Genomic DNA, 13,510 nt, shown 5'->3' on the forward strand with positions numbered 1-13,510 from the left:
TTGAATATGTGGCAAGAAAACATCAGATCACCATGCATCATCCCTCTATGATGCAGTATAACAATTTAAGTAATTAATTCTTTTTTTTTTTTTTTGACATGCTATTTATATTTACACGAGAAGAAATGAGTAAACCAGGTACATTTTCTGTACGTGTCAAAATTAAATTAGTTATGGACCCTAAATCTTTATCAAGTTTTCTTTTAACCAGCAAGGAGAAATCTAGTGGAAATGTCCTAAATACTATAATATATCTATATGTATATTTATGTTTTAAATTCATGGAAATCGATCTCTTTATGAAGTTGCAGGTTCTGTTCTATCCAAATAATGGGTCCATAGGGTGTTTTTAACATTTTCCCATTCAAAACACTTTTTTTTTGTTGTAAATCTTCCTAACCTCATTTTTAGCCAATTTCGAATCATTTTTTGATTCACCTGCGTCTATCATTTATTATTGGGTTGCATGTATTTCAGTTCTTGGAAAAGGTGAATTATGTCCAAGTGTTTCTTGATATTTAAAATTAATGTTCCTTATTACGTGTGTGTATGTGTGTGCTTGTTTATAAATATCCTTGATATTTTACTTAGAAAGGAAGAAGAATCAACTTTGGCGGAGAATTTTTGCTTTATTGCGAGTTGGTCCAACTCTGTTGTTTTTTTATTCATCAAGAAAAGCAGTATTTGATGTTTTCTTAAGTTGGCCGGTTTTGGAATTAAGTTTCTGGTCATGAATTCAGGTTATGTTCACCAGTTTGTTGTAATTTGCGTTTTTATTAGTGGGTGCTTTGATTCAAAGTAAAGTTTCTTGAAGTTTCCTATTTTTGACGAAAAAGCTTTGATCTTGATATATGGGACTTGATATTTATGTTGACCTGTGAGGAATTGTTGAAGAACTCAACAAGTGTGAACTTGACACTCTTCTTGATGCTTAAATTTGAAAACGAAATCATAGAAAAAGTGGGTTAATATTGGAAAATAGATGGTGGAGATGAAGAGAGGCAAAGACGAGGGACCTATGTTTCCAAGGCTTCATTTGAATGATACAGAGAAAGGAGGGCCAAGAGCACCTCCAAGGAACAAGATGGCTCTCTACGAGCAGCTCAGCATCCCTTCTAAGAGATTCAGTCATACAGTTCTGTCCCATAATCGGAATGGTATCACTCCAAATTCAGTGCCTCATCTGAGCCAGGTAACGAATTTCAGTTTCTTCATGTTCTTTCTCATGAAATTTGGTGGCTTCATACTTTTTTGTACGTTTTGCCTTTGCCTCATATTTTTATGTTTTTACTTGAATGCAGTCATCGTCATTAGATCAGGTTTCCTGTTTTTTCTATGCTGTGTGCAATCTTTTATGATACTCAATTATCGTTAGATTCAAGCATAGATAGAGTTTATATCATTTTTTCCTCTCGCCAGCAGCCTTCCAGACTAATGTTTGAGAAGCAGTATATCCAGGATTCTGAGTTGAGCTCTCCGTTAACACAAATAGAGCTGAGAAAAAAATTGGATGAAGATGACTTTGCCATTCCAATTTCCACAAATTCCAGGTCAAGTCAAGTAAATAACAGAGAAAAGGCAACTCCATTCAATACCTATTATTTTAATCACCCATTGAAAATTTCAAAAGCAGACAAGCATGGTGTGATTGGACACTTACCAAGGCAAGAAGGACAATTCCACAAGGAAGGGTATTCACAAGAGTCTGTTGTTGGTCCGAATCAATTCGTTAAACCTGTCTCAAATTCATCAATAGTTGAGAAGACTGAAGAACCGCTGAAGCGGCCTTATCCTTCTTCAAGTCTTGAACCAGGAAATAGTCATTCTAATCGTATCAACTTGCCAGAGCTTGCCGAAGCACAACCTGCCAGTGGAATCCATAGTGCTGTGACTGTCTCGAGGGAGTGTACATCGGCCTTGACTAAAAGCAAGTGTTCTATTTCATCTAGGGCTTTTCAGTCAGGAGATCATAATATTGTACATGATGGAGAATCTAGAGAAGATGGGCCTTGTGGATCGCTGCGGATGGGTAATTTCGACAGGGGTGAAAGTATGTCTGAAACATCAATTGTTGATGCTCTATTTGGACCGGATATAACACCTGACGATGTTGTGGGAATAATAGGTCAGAGACACTTTTGGAAAGCAAGAAGAACTATTACTAAGTAAGTTATATGCTTGCCCTATCTTCTGAAAATATATTGCCATTCTTTTGATTCGTCCGAAAGTTTCACTTGTTTTCTTTGAAAACTGAATAATGTGGTCATAGAGTTCATTATTGTTGAATATCCGAAAATTAGACGAGGATGTGCATTTGAATTATTACATAAACATTCATCCACTGTTTTTATGTTTTAAACTTTAGATATATTAGATTGAGTTGTTATTCGCTGATTTGATTTGTATAAGTATAGGTTGTGCTTCTCTGTTCATTATGTGAATAAGAATTCATTTTTGAGCATATATTCTATTATATAAGACACGTTGTATCAAAAGTCGGGTTCGACCAATGACGAAGCACGACATGACCTCCTCTTCCGACAACACCTCCTCTCCAGTGACCACAACCCAAGTTTGGGTGATGCGTCTCCATTCTCCATCACGTTCAATAAGATAAATGATTGTAATTTTCTGCCTTGGTCGCAATCTGTAATGATGTTCATCTGTGGCGGTGGCAAAGAAGACTTCCTTATGGGTATGGTGACCTGCCCTGATTCGAGCGATGCCAAGTTCAAAACATGAAAGGCTGAGAACAATTTGATCATGTCATGGTTGATTAATTCCATGACGCTTGAGATTGGCGAGAATTTTCTTCTTTACTTCACTGCTAAAGATATATGGGATGCAGCTCGTGAAACATAAACGGAATCCGCTATTCACGATGTACTCCAGGAAGAATCCACAGTCACTTATTATTTTTCCGCCCTCAACCGTAGGGATGTCATAACGGGCTGGCAGAGCTGGCCAGCCCACAACTCGCTGTAATGGAATTTCGGTCCTTGGCCAATGGAATTTGCGAAGGTTTATGACTTCAAAGATTGTTGACTGAACTGAAATTGGAAGGTCATCAGACTGTGGAACTGAAGTGTGACAATGAAGCTGCAATAAATATTGTCAATGATCCAGTTCATCATGATCGAACCGAGCATGTTTAGGTCGATCGTCATTTCATAAGTGAAAAGATTGAGAAGAGAATCCCTGCTACGTTCCTAGCCATTCACAAGTTGCAGACATCGTAACAAAGGCCCTGTTTCGACCTACATTTGAAGACTTGGTGTCCAAGTTGGACAGGATCCACATATATAACCACTTGGACATGATCGACATATATAACCCAACTTGAGGGTAGTGATGAATATCCGAAAATTAGATGAGGATGGGCATTTGAATTGTTAGATAAACATTCATCTGCTGTTTTTATATTTTAAACTTTGGATAGATTAGATTAAGTTGTTATCCGCTGATTTGATTTGTGTGAGTATATGTCGTACTTCTCGGTTCATCTTCTTCAACATATATTCTATTATATAAAACTACAATTATTATTGAGTCTTGAGATGTTGTGTTCGACCAAGGTCATGGGAGCATTTATTGAAATTTTTGATCTATCAGTTGGAGCCATTGTTCTCTGGCATTTCAATTGCTTGTGGTCATTATGATATTGGTCGATGATATGTTTTGAACTCATAATCTGTCCGCTGTTTTTATTTTTTCCCTTTTTGAAAGACACTCAAGTTTTGGGTGAAAGTTGGTAAAGTGTTGGATATGTTGGCCTTCCTGTCAATGGAGGATTGAAGAATAGTTGCAAAGGAGGAGACTAAAATGGTTTCAAAGGAGGGAAGTACTTGTAATTTTAGAAATTTTACAGATGAAGTTTAATTTTTTTTCATTTTGAGCTGGGGTGGCTAGTGCCCTCATCTGATGATGGATTCCTTGGCTTACTGCCGATAAAAGCGGTGGTTTTGAGTTAGTGGTCTGTCGCATCTGGAGGTTATTTATTTTCTCCACGATAATAGATTATTCTTGTAGTGATTCAGGTATTCTTGGAGTTTTTTCTTCTCTTTTCGGTGCATTTCAGCTATCCCTTCATCAATTCCGTCTTTGGTTTTCTGCAAAGCTTCATTAACTTTCCCCGTCAGTTTTTGACATAAAATTTTCTTTATTTGCAGCCAACAACGAATTTTTGCTTGTCAAATATTCGAGTTGCATAGACTGATAAAGGTCGGTGCGCAGTTTAATTGGCTTCGGGTTTTCTTTGACACACTCAATTTTCATGCTTTATTTGCTGTTTCTCACCATAATGCTGAATCATAATGTTACTCAGCATAACTTTGTATCAGGTTCAGAAAGGCATTGCTTTATCACCTTATCTTGTCGAGGACAACGTTGCTTCTTCAGAAAAACCTATAGAACCCGCTGTACCTCCCAAGACTCTCCCAATGGATAACCCCAATGTGGTGCTTCCGAATGTTTCCAAAGGCGAATCAGTGAAACCAAGCGACAAGATCGAACTCATGGTCCAAAAGTCCGTGGGAAAACCCTCTATATCCGCTACTCAAACTGGTGGAAATTACTCTCACGCGTCATCCATTAGTAGTAAACATACCCCCCCTGAATCGGGGGCTTTGAATCGAACTCAACCACATGGACACCAGTGGTTGATCCCATTGATGTCTCCTTCCGAAGGACTTGTTTACAAGCCACACCCAGGAAATAGTTTTGTTTTCTCCGTTTATGGAGGATATAACGTCCCTCCGGAATCAAATCCAGCAACTGGTAGTTTTTCGACTTCCACATTTGGAATCCCGCTTCAACATTCAACTTTCCCTTCCCCCGTTCCTCAAGGCTACTTCCCTCCATACTGCATGCCAATCATGACTAAAGCATTTTCAGGCTCGTCTGTCGAGCAAACCAACGTCCCTTCTATTGCCAATCAACGATCCACCCGAGAAACGAATTCAAGCATCCAACATGATGCGACTAACATGGATGCGACCAAAGATATTGAAGTACAATGCATCTCGTCAATTGTCCCCAGTGAGAGTCTGCAAGGCAGCGGGGACATGAAATCAAGACACGTGCTTCCACTTTTTCTGCTGTCTCCAACTCCAACCATTGATGCCTCCCCTAACTCTAGCCCTCACCATCCTCAGCCGGAACGCCCTCCTGCAGCACGAGTCATTAAGGTTGTTCCTCTGCATTCCGAGTCTGCTTCTGAATCTGCTGCAAGAATTTTTCGATCCATACAAGAGGAAAGAAGGCGGCATGACTCTTCTATGTGAGAGACTTTCCTGCTTAGGACTTGGATTTTAGTTCATAATTGGTCGTCCTAATTGTTATCTTGGTATGGAGTATTGAAAGTTGTGGATATTTATTGACGTAATTAAGTGGTAATGAATATTGTAAATTTGCATTTTAATTTGAAATTAGTACCTCCAAATTTATTTATAAATATCACTTGATGTAGATTTGAACACAACGGTTGTTTTAAAATTTCGTGAATATCATGTTTGTATCGAGTTGTTTGAAATTTTTCATTAACATGAACGATGGAAAAATTGCAATTATGGTCTTATATATTTATTTATTTGTGATTTTGATCGTCTAAGTTGTCAAATTTCAAATTTAGTCTTTGCTTTCTTTGGGTTGTTTTTTTTTTTGAGTAGGTCTCTTGTGAGATGGTCTCACAAATTTTTATATGTGAGACGGGTCAACCCTACCAATATTCACAATAAAAAGTAATACTCTTAACATAAAAAGTAATAATTTTTCATAGATGACCCAAATAAGAGACTCGTCTCACAAAACACGATCCGTGAAACCGTCTCACACAAGTTTTTGCTCTTTTTTGTTTTCCCCGCAATGTAGTTATTTCTCTGACGTGACAATGACATAGTGTTAATGTGTGCAGTGTTACATCAGTACTCCTTATGAAAAATTATTAAAATTGCGAAAAATCGAAATATATATGACTAAAATTGAAATTTAATAACATAGAAGATCAAAATAACAAAGAGGTAAATATATAAGACTAAAAATACGATTTTCACAAATCCGAATCTCAAAATTTTTTGTTCAAATTAAATCCTTTCTACTGAACATATACTTGGTAAGTGTGGAAACGACAACCAATATTGCATTAAGCCAATATTATGGAGCTAGTTAATTAGGTTATATGGTCATAAATATTTCATTTGATTGATAATTTATTATTTTATTACAATTTATACAAGTTATATCTCAACTTCTAAATGCAACTAAAAATAAGAGAGGGGATCCAGTTAATTTTTAATTTCAAGTAAAATATCGATAGATTTGTATATTTTTCAAAAATGTGAATATTGCATTTATACTGTTGCGCATCATTAATTTATGAAATTTATACCATCAAGTAAAACAAGATTTTAGAACCAAGATGTTTAATAAATTACAATCATAAGAAAACTTTTTTGAGGTTTTTTTTAAAAATAAAAATTGTACTTTTGAAATTCAATTTTCTACAATGGATTATCTTTAAAAATTTTGTAGAATACCATTTTCGAAAAATGTTTGGACATGACAATTTATTTTTTGCACTTCGACCTATGATTAGTTGGACTCTAAATATATCCAACGTGATATGGATATTTAATGTGTAAAAATTATGGGTTTTTTCTGTTTATATTATAGATTTTGAAAAAATGTAATATATATTTTAATATATAATTGGGTTAATAAATACAAAATTACAAAAACAAAGTCAGTTTCCCACTTTTTTTAAAATTATATAGACACAAAAGTTTTTTTTAAAAAAAATAAAAGAAAAAATAAAAAGGGGCCAATTTTTTTAAAGAAATCCCTANCACAGAGCACCAATTAAAGCGCACAAAAATGCGTTGATACATATTACATTGTGTAATTTTTTTAGTAAAAATAAAATAATTAATGTTAATGATTTATTAAATATTTAATACCCCTTTATCAATACATATTCCATTTCCACCACTCCTGAATTTAAATTCATAAAATAAAGGTGAACTTGGATATGAAGAAAAGAATAAAAAAATAATTGCACTAAAAAATATCCACTCTATATTAAATCCCAATCCACTTTGAACTTTAATAATTTTTTAATGGACTTTTACATTCATGAACATAAATATTCAGTCGAGTATATGTTATTGCACAAAAAAATCATAGTTTGTAGTAATAGTTATGTTTCTATTCAATAGGTATCACATAATTTTCAATCATTGTGATAAACGAACAATAATATATGAATCACACATGCGATTAAGGACGTTTTTGGATTTGAAAAACATGTTATATTAAAAACTAATATTTTTTTATGGATAGGTCAAATAAGATATTCGTTTCACAAAATACGATTTGTGAGACCGTGTCACATAAATTTTTGTCTATATTAAACATTTCCATGACGGGGGATTATAGAATTATTTTACTAATGACTAGGCGTTTTGGTGGGAACCGATAAGAATGGACGAGTACATGCTTATCAATTAAAGTTACAACTCACTCATTATTTTTAAATTCTTCTTTAATTAAACAAAAGTTTGGATAAACATATTATAATTACAATGTGGGGTCCATTTTAGATTATTATTTGTGGGCCGTTGATTTGTCATCTTCAGTTCTTATGATTGACACCTTCACCTTCAGATCAAGGTTTTCTGTAGGTTTTTTTTTATGTTTTGATTTTATAAATTATCGTCTAATTTTTGTATTTAATAACATTTTTGTTTTTCACCATTATATTCTTGTTAACTAAGTATCGAAAAATTTGTGATTATTATTTAAGCTATTGAATATAGATAAAATAAAAAGTTTGATTTTAAAATGTTTTTCTTAATCTACATAAAAAATAAAAATAAAAATAAAAATTTGAACAAGCAAGCATGTATTGATGATAATTTTATTATTAAATTTTTTGTGAGAAGATCTTACGGATTTTTATATATGAGATAGTTAATCTTATCGATATTCAAGATAAAAAATAATATCCGTAACATAAAAAATAATAATTTTTCAAAAATGACCTAACTAAGATATTCGACCAACGAAATTGATTTGTGAGAAATGTTTTATTAATTGAAAAATGTAAGTTTTATACATAAATATTAAGACGAGAAATTGTCACCAAATTGCTTCGTCATGAAAGATTAGGGCTTTCTTCCCGCAACGAGTGACACCAAAAATCCCACGACCGCTAGTTTACACTTTACATTAGTATTAAATTAAAATTTCGAAATACAAAATTAGCTAATGAATTCGTTTAAATCGAACTTTGAGATTATTATTTTTNTTTTTAAAAAAAAAAATAGAAAAAAAAAAAAGAAAAGGAAAAGAGAGAATCCATAAATCGAATTTAAGTGGATAAGTAGATAAACTCCAAAAGGTACAGAGTGTACAGAAATCTGCAAAATTCTTGGTGCCGAATACTTCAAACCCGACCCAAATACCCAAATTTACAAAAGAGCTTGAATGAAAGTCAGTCGAAAGAAACATATTTACATTCAACAAAGACGAGCCCGACCCGGTCACACGGTTCACGGATTCTGGAACCCAAGTATCGGATCAACCCGATCCAGAGAATTCTCTTTGCTCAGTTTGGCGTAGATTCTCTCGCGCAGGTGCCTTCCTGATTCCACTCGCTCCATGACTGGTTCTTCCTCGCGACTAGTTTCCCATATGTCGAAAGCGGTGGGGATCCGTGGCCGGATCGGAGTTGTTGGTAGGCTCATGAATCCGACCCGATGGGTGTTCGGGCTCCGAGGAGATCCGAAACCGGAACCCAGCTGAAGACCCCACGACGGTGACCCCATCCCCGTTCCTAGATTCGGTTTGCTGATCCGCAGACAGCGAACCGATTCAGTGAGTTGACTCAGAGCTGCTACACTTGGTGACAGCGGCGGAGATAAAGTCCTCGGGGACGGCGGCGGGGAGTATGGTGACGATTTCGGAGAATATCCGAACGGGCCACAGTATTCGGGTTGACCCGGAGACCCGCACCCCAGCCGACCGGGAGAAGCGTCCGGGCTAGAGTGTGGCAGAACCCGGAGCTGATCCGGTGTGTGGGCAAAGAAACAAACGCGCCGCCGGCAGTGAGTCCCATCCTTGCATGGCTCCGTGCGATAGCGTGCCGGATGAAGCCAGCACTCGAACACGCCGTGCGCGTATTCACAGCCGTCGCCACTCCTACACGCGCCCTTCCTGAAATCAGGGCACGCGCTCCCAGAGTAATGGTACTTCCGTGGGTCCCGGCGGCGGGCCTTCTCTCCAGGGTGCGCGTACGGACATTCCGTCCAGTCATGCGGCCTCGCACGCGTGCATTTCTTCACCTTAAACTCAAACATCCGGAAATTGTCGCAGGAAAACGCGTCCACCGGGAAGTCGAAATCGTCTGAATCTCCATCCTCTTCCGCCACGACATCCTCCTTGTTGGAGGGCAGGTAGCGCTGCAAAGCCGACAAAGCTTTCTCGTACTGCAAAACATCAACATTGTGTGTAACAGGGGAGTGAACGTGGGCCGCCGGATCTTCGGCGAAAGGGTAATCCCAAGACGGAATTTGGACGGTGGGATGAAGGCGAACTCGATCTCCGATCATCATCATCATATTTTATTCGTGTGTGATCGATCTATTGTAATGGCAGTGCCGCCATGTATTTGCCTGCCAAGTGGTTGCCATGGTTTTAAAGTGGTTTTTTAACCATGGTTAGAGGTTTGACTTAACCATGGTTGCGTTAAAATATCTGTTTAGGTTTATGAAATTTTTTGTCATTATTCTTTATTTTATTTTTAATTTAAATAATTTTTTTATATATATGTCATAAACAAAAAAATTTTATTTAAAATATAGTATACAATAATAATAAAGAGACAAAAGTAACCTTACCTTTGCACTTACTCCATCCTCTCATCGGTCGTGACTCCATTCTTGACTTTTGTGGAATGCCATGAATTCTCGTGGGTCCTAATCCTATCAAAACCAGGACTTAGTTTGTTTGGTATCTCAACTATATAGTTTTTTGATCCTTTATTCTAGTAGAGGAGGACTCGAATTTCAATCTATAAGGAGAATCGATAGTTAATGTGTATCCACACATCAATTTATGTTTTTAGCAAGTATAACAATCTTTTATCCAATCGTCGCAAATTTAAGATAAAATTTTTAGCAAGTATAACAACTTTTTATCCAATCGTCGCAAATTTAAGATAAAAATTGATGAGATCCTGATGAATAGAGTGAACTGGGTCGGACAATCTATCGAATCATGATATTAAGATGATGACTGGAAAAATGAGCTGTAGTGATGTCCTGAACACAGAAAAACAAACACGTGATTGGGCGTCGGAGGGATGTCAGGCGAGGTCACTCCGATGCTTAAGTTAGCAGACGAAAAATGAAGTGAACCAATGTAACTTTTACAGAGCAATAAATGCTACTGGTGTGTATATGTGTGAATACACGTCAATATATGTGCATGAAATAAATGCAAAGCAAACCTGTTATTTATAGGAAGGAGGATGATGATTTTCCTTGTTTTCATTGCCTACTTATCACTTATAGTCGCCACCTACATAAAGTTTATGTCAGGCCGTTTTGACTCTCCCATTATGTCAAATCAGGAAGATACTGTCAAGCCCGCTTATCGTGATAAAATATCACATGTTCCCGCACTTGAGTGCGATACTATTACCCAGGTATCCCAGGTAGAGAGTCATCACCCGAGAATTCGCCCAAGAGCTCGGGCCTCTAGTTGCTTGGGTAAATGGCGTCCCAGACACTCACTTGCCCGGCTTTTTATGAGTTACTTCTGTAAACTTACCAAGATCTGAGTTGTCCATTTACTGTCTCAGGTTATCCATGACTCGAACTCTTCCGGGGCATCAAAAATCGTTAACACCTATTTTGGAAACAACTATTTTGTTTTAGATAGTATTCGAATATTCTTTTATATATATTTGTAAACTTATAATTAACATATATATTTTGTCATATAGGCTAATGACATTGTAAGCATAAATGCATGCAACAAGAGATCGAGTCAATATTCTCTCTTTTCTTCCTTTTTTTTTTAATCATGAAAGATGTTGTTTAGTCCAAATCTTTTGAAATTCATTAGTGATGGAAGTCATTAAAATAAAGAACAATCAAATCGAGTCACACAACATTTGATAAAAAAAGACAGTTCATTTCATATTTGACACGATCACGTGTCTAATACGTCCCACAAATTTTCGTGAAAAGTAAATATTAATTAATATAATAGCATTAGAGGGCTTTAATTTCCAAGTGATATAATTAATAACATAAGGTCAAATTATAAGTTGATTTAATCAGGTTGAAATTTTTTGTACCGTACGATTTGATTTACAAAAAAATGTATATTTAATACAACTTTGAGGAATTTTCTTTTTATTTAAAAAAAGAAAAAGAAAGTCAAATGACCTAAATACCATCGGCCTTGAGGGTGTACCTCTTTTGGGGATTTGAGCAATGGAGAATCAATTACGCTATTCTCACCTATAAGTCACGCCGAAGTAATTACATGATTCCCACTCGCAAACTCTTCGGGACCCAGCCGATTAAATTATGGCCACACGATCATGTTTGACTAATACACGCAATAGAATATAATAATTAAAAATTGGATTATTATTATTATTATTATTTTTTCCCTAAAAAAATTAATAAAATTTATTACATGATATTGCCAAGTGTTTTCATCTCTAAATCATTCGACAAAAACTTGTGAGACGAGTTCACGGATCGTATTTTGTGAGACAGATATCTTATTTGGATCGTCCAGAAAAAATATTACTTTTTATGCGAAGAGTATTGCTTTTTATTGTGAATATCTGTAGGTTTGACCCGTCTCACAGATAAAGATTCGTGAGACCGTCTCACAAAACACCTACTGTGAGACGGATCAACCCTAAACCCTAAACCCTATTTCCCCCCTAAAAAATGGGTGAATTTTTACCGAAATATAATGAAACAAAACATCTTCCGTTCTTGGCCAAAAAAAAATTGGTGCATTTGCTTATTTTGAAGAATATCACCATATTTATGTCTTTTAACTCTTTCCACGTTTAAATTAGTGTTTTGGGCGTGTTCAGAGCGTTACAGTTCGTCCCCAACTCATAATCAAATTGATAATCTGACGAAATTAGATTATGGAACCCTAAAATCATACTTAAAACACTTCAAAAGACCCAAAGAACCTATGAATAACCTAATTGTGTGTGTATACTGTGTTTTTTCTTACTATTTTATGAAATTTAACATTACCATAAATAGAGTATATATATATATATAAAAACCTGTGTGAGACAGTCTCACTGGTCGTATTTTGTGAGACGGATCTCTTATTTGGGTCATCCATGAAAAAATATTACTTTTTATGCTAAGAGTATTATTTTTTATTGTGAATATCGGTAGGATTAACCTGTGAGACAGATAAAGATTCATGAGATCGTCTCACAAGAGACCTGCTAATATATATATATATATATGTGTGTGTGTGTGTGTGTGTGTGTGTGTGGGGCGATATTTTGGCGAGATTTAAGGGGTGGTTGAGAAAGTCGGTGGAATATACGGAATTGAAAGCACTCACGAGATGCACGTCGTCACAATTTATCGGGGACCGGACGGTTACAATGTAATCGTGTCCCCCATACACAAACACCTATGCTTAGGATAAGTCGTGCTTCAATTTTTGCTACACGACGAATTGTGTGTTGCTCACGCTTTTTCCTTTTTCCTTTTTAATTTTTTATTTCTCCTTTTAATTTTATTTTAATTAATAATGAAATACGGCATTATTTTTTAATCAGTGGATCGGTTATACTAAAAGTTGCTTCTCATTTTGAGATATGTAAGTTTTCAATTTGAATTTGTATATCGGAAATACTTCCATTTTTATCGCAAACACGATTATACACAACAAGTCTCTATAATTACTTGATGTTTCTCTTCATTTTACAAAAATTATTATTATTTGTTGTCTTTATCATAGTCCTATTGTCTCACTTAAATAAACATCCTTAAGAAATAAAGAATCCAATTAGTCTAAGGGAAAAATTCTTCTGAGTCCGTTTTACACGTCAATTTTGCATGATAAATCTTCTATCTCACATTACTCATGACAAAATATTATTTTTTATACAAAAATATTAACTTGCAATTCATATATGAATAAGATGGAACGAAAAGATTTACACTTAATTTAAATTGTAACGAACTAATGATAATTAATTTTATTTAAATATGTTGGCTAGCTCCCACCAAACGACCTTTAAATTGTAATAAATAAAAGGTGATTGTTTGAATTTTATTAATATCTTCCCACCCAACCACCAACAAAGATAAAATGAATGATCTTTGAGGCCTCCACCCTACTTGTTTGTTAGTTGTTCATCAATGTAAAAACATAGAACTAGAACTTGAACCATCCAAGTTGCCGATATTGGCTAGGGATGGGCACTGATCTCACCTATTATTATATT

The 13,510-nt window shown here is 35.5% G+C and overlaps 2 protein-coding genes across 2 annotated transcripts; one reads left to right on the forward strand and one right to left on the reverse strand.

Annotated features, from left to right (window-relative positions):
• Window positions 1-290: 290 nt before the first annotated feature.
• Window positions 291-5,424, forward strand: LOC140989273 (ELF3-like protein 2). Its single transcript, XM_073458440.1, has 5 exons — window positions 291-489; window positions 592-1,192; window positions 1,423-2,165; window positions 4,170-4,221; window positions 4,341-5,424. Exons 2-5 carry the CDS (start codon window positions 983-985, stop codon window positions 5,280-5,282), a joined length of 1,947 nt encoding a protein of 648 aa, XP_073314541.1. The 5' UTR covers window positions 291-489; window positions 592-982; the 3' UTR covers window positions 5,283-5,424.
• Window positions 5,425-8,357: 2,933 nt separating this feature from the next.
• LOC140990406 (zinc finger CCCH domain-containing protein 23-like) lies at window positions 8,358-9,671 on the reverse strand. Its single transcript, XM_073460083.1, has one exon. The coding sequence runs from the start codon at window positions 9,612-9,614 to the stop codon at window positions 8,547-8,549; it is 1,068 nt and encodes a 355-aa protein (XP_073316184.1). The 5' UTR covers window positions 9,615-9,671; the 3' UTR covers window positions 8,358-8,546.
• Window positions 9,672-13,510: the final 3,839 nt, after the last annotated feature.

This window comes from Primulina huaijiensis, chromosome 12, assembly GCF_012295235.1.
Source record: "Primulina huaijiensis isolate GDHJ02 chromosome 12, ASM1229523v2, whole genome shotgun sequence".
Classification (NCBI taxonomy): domain Eukaryota; kingdom Viridiplantae; phylum Streptophyta; class Magnoliopsida; order Lamiales; family Gesneriaceae; genus Primulina; species Primulina huaijiensis.

Bases quoted from the DNA above. Each gene is read 5' to 3' on its own strand.
- LOC140990406 (XM_073460083.1), bottom strand. From the start codon at position 9,614: ATGATGATGATGATCGGAGATCGAGTTCGCCTTCATCCCACCGTCCAA.
- LOC140989273 (XM_073458440.1), top strand. From the start codon at position 983: ATGGTGGAGATGAAGAGAGGCAAAGACGAGGGACCTATGTTTCCAAGG. The intron at 2,166-4,169 runs GTAAGTTATATG...CTTTATTTGCAG, and splicing joins GCAAGAAGAACTATTACTAA to CCAACAACGAATTTTTGCTT. The intron at 4,222-4,340 runs GTCGGTGCGCAG...ACTTTGTATCAG, and splicing joins AGTTGCATAGACTGATAAAG to GTTCAGAAAGGCATTGCTTT.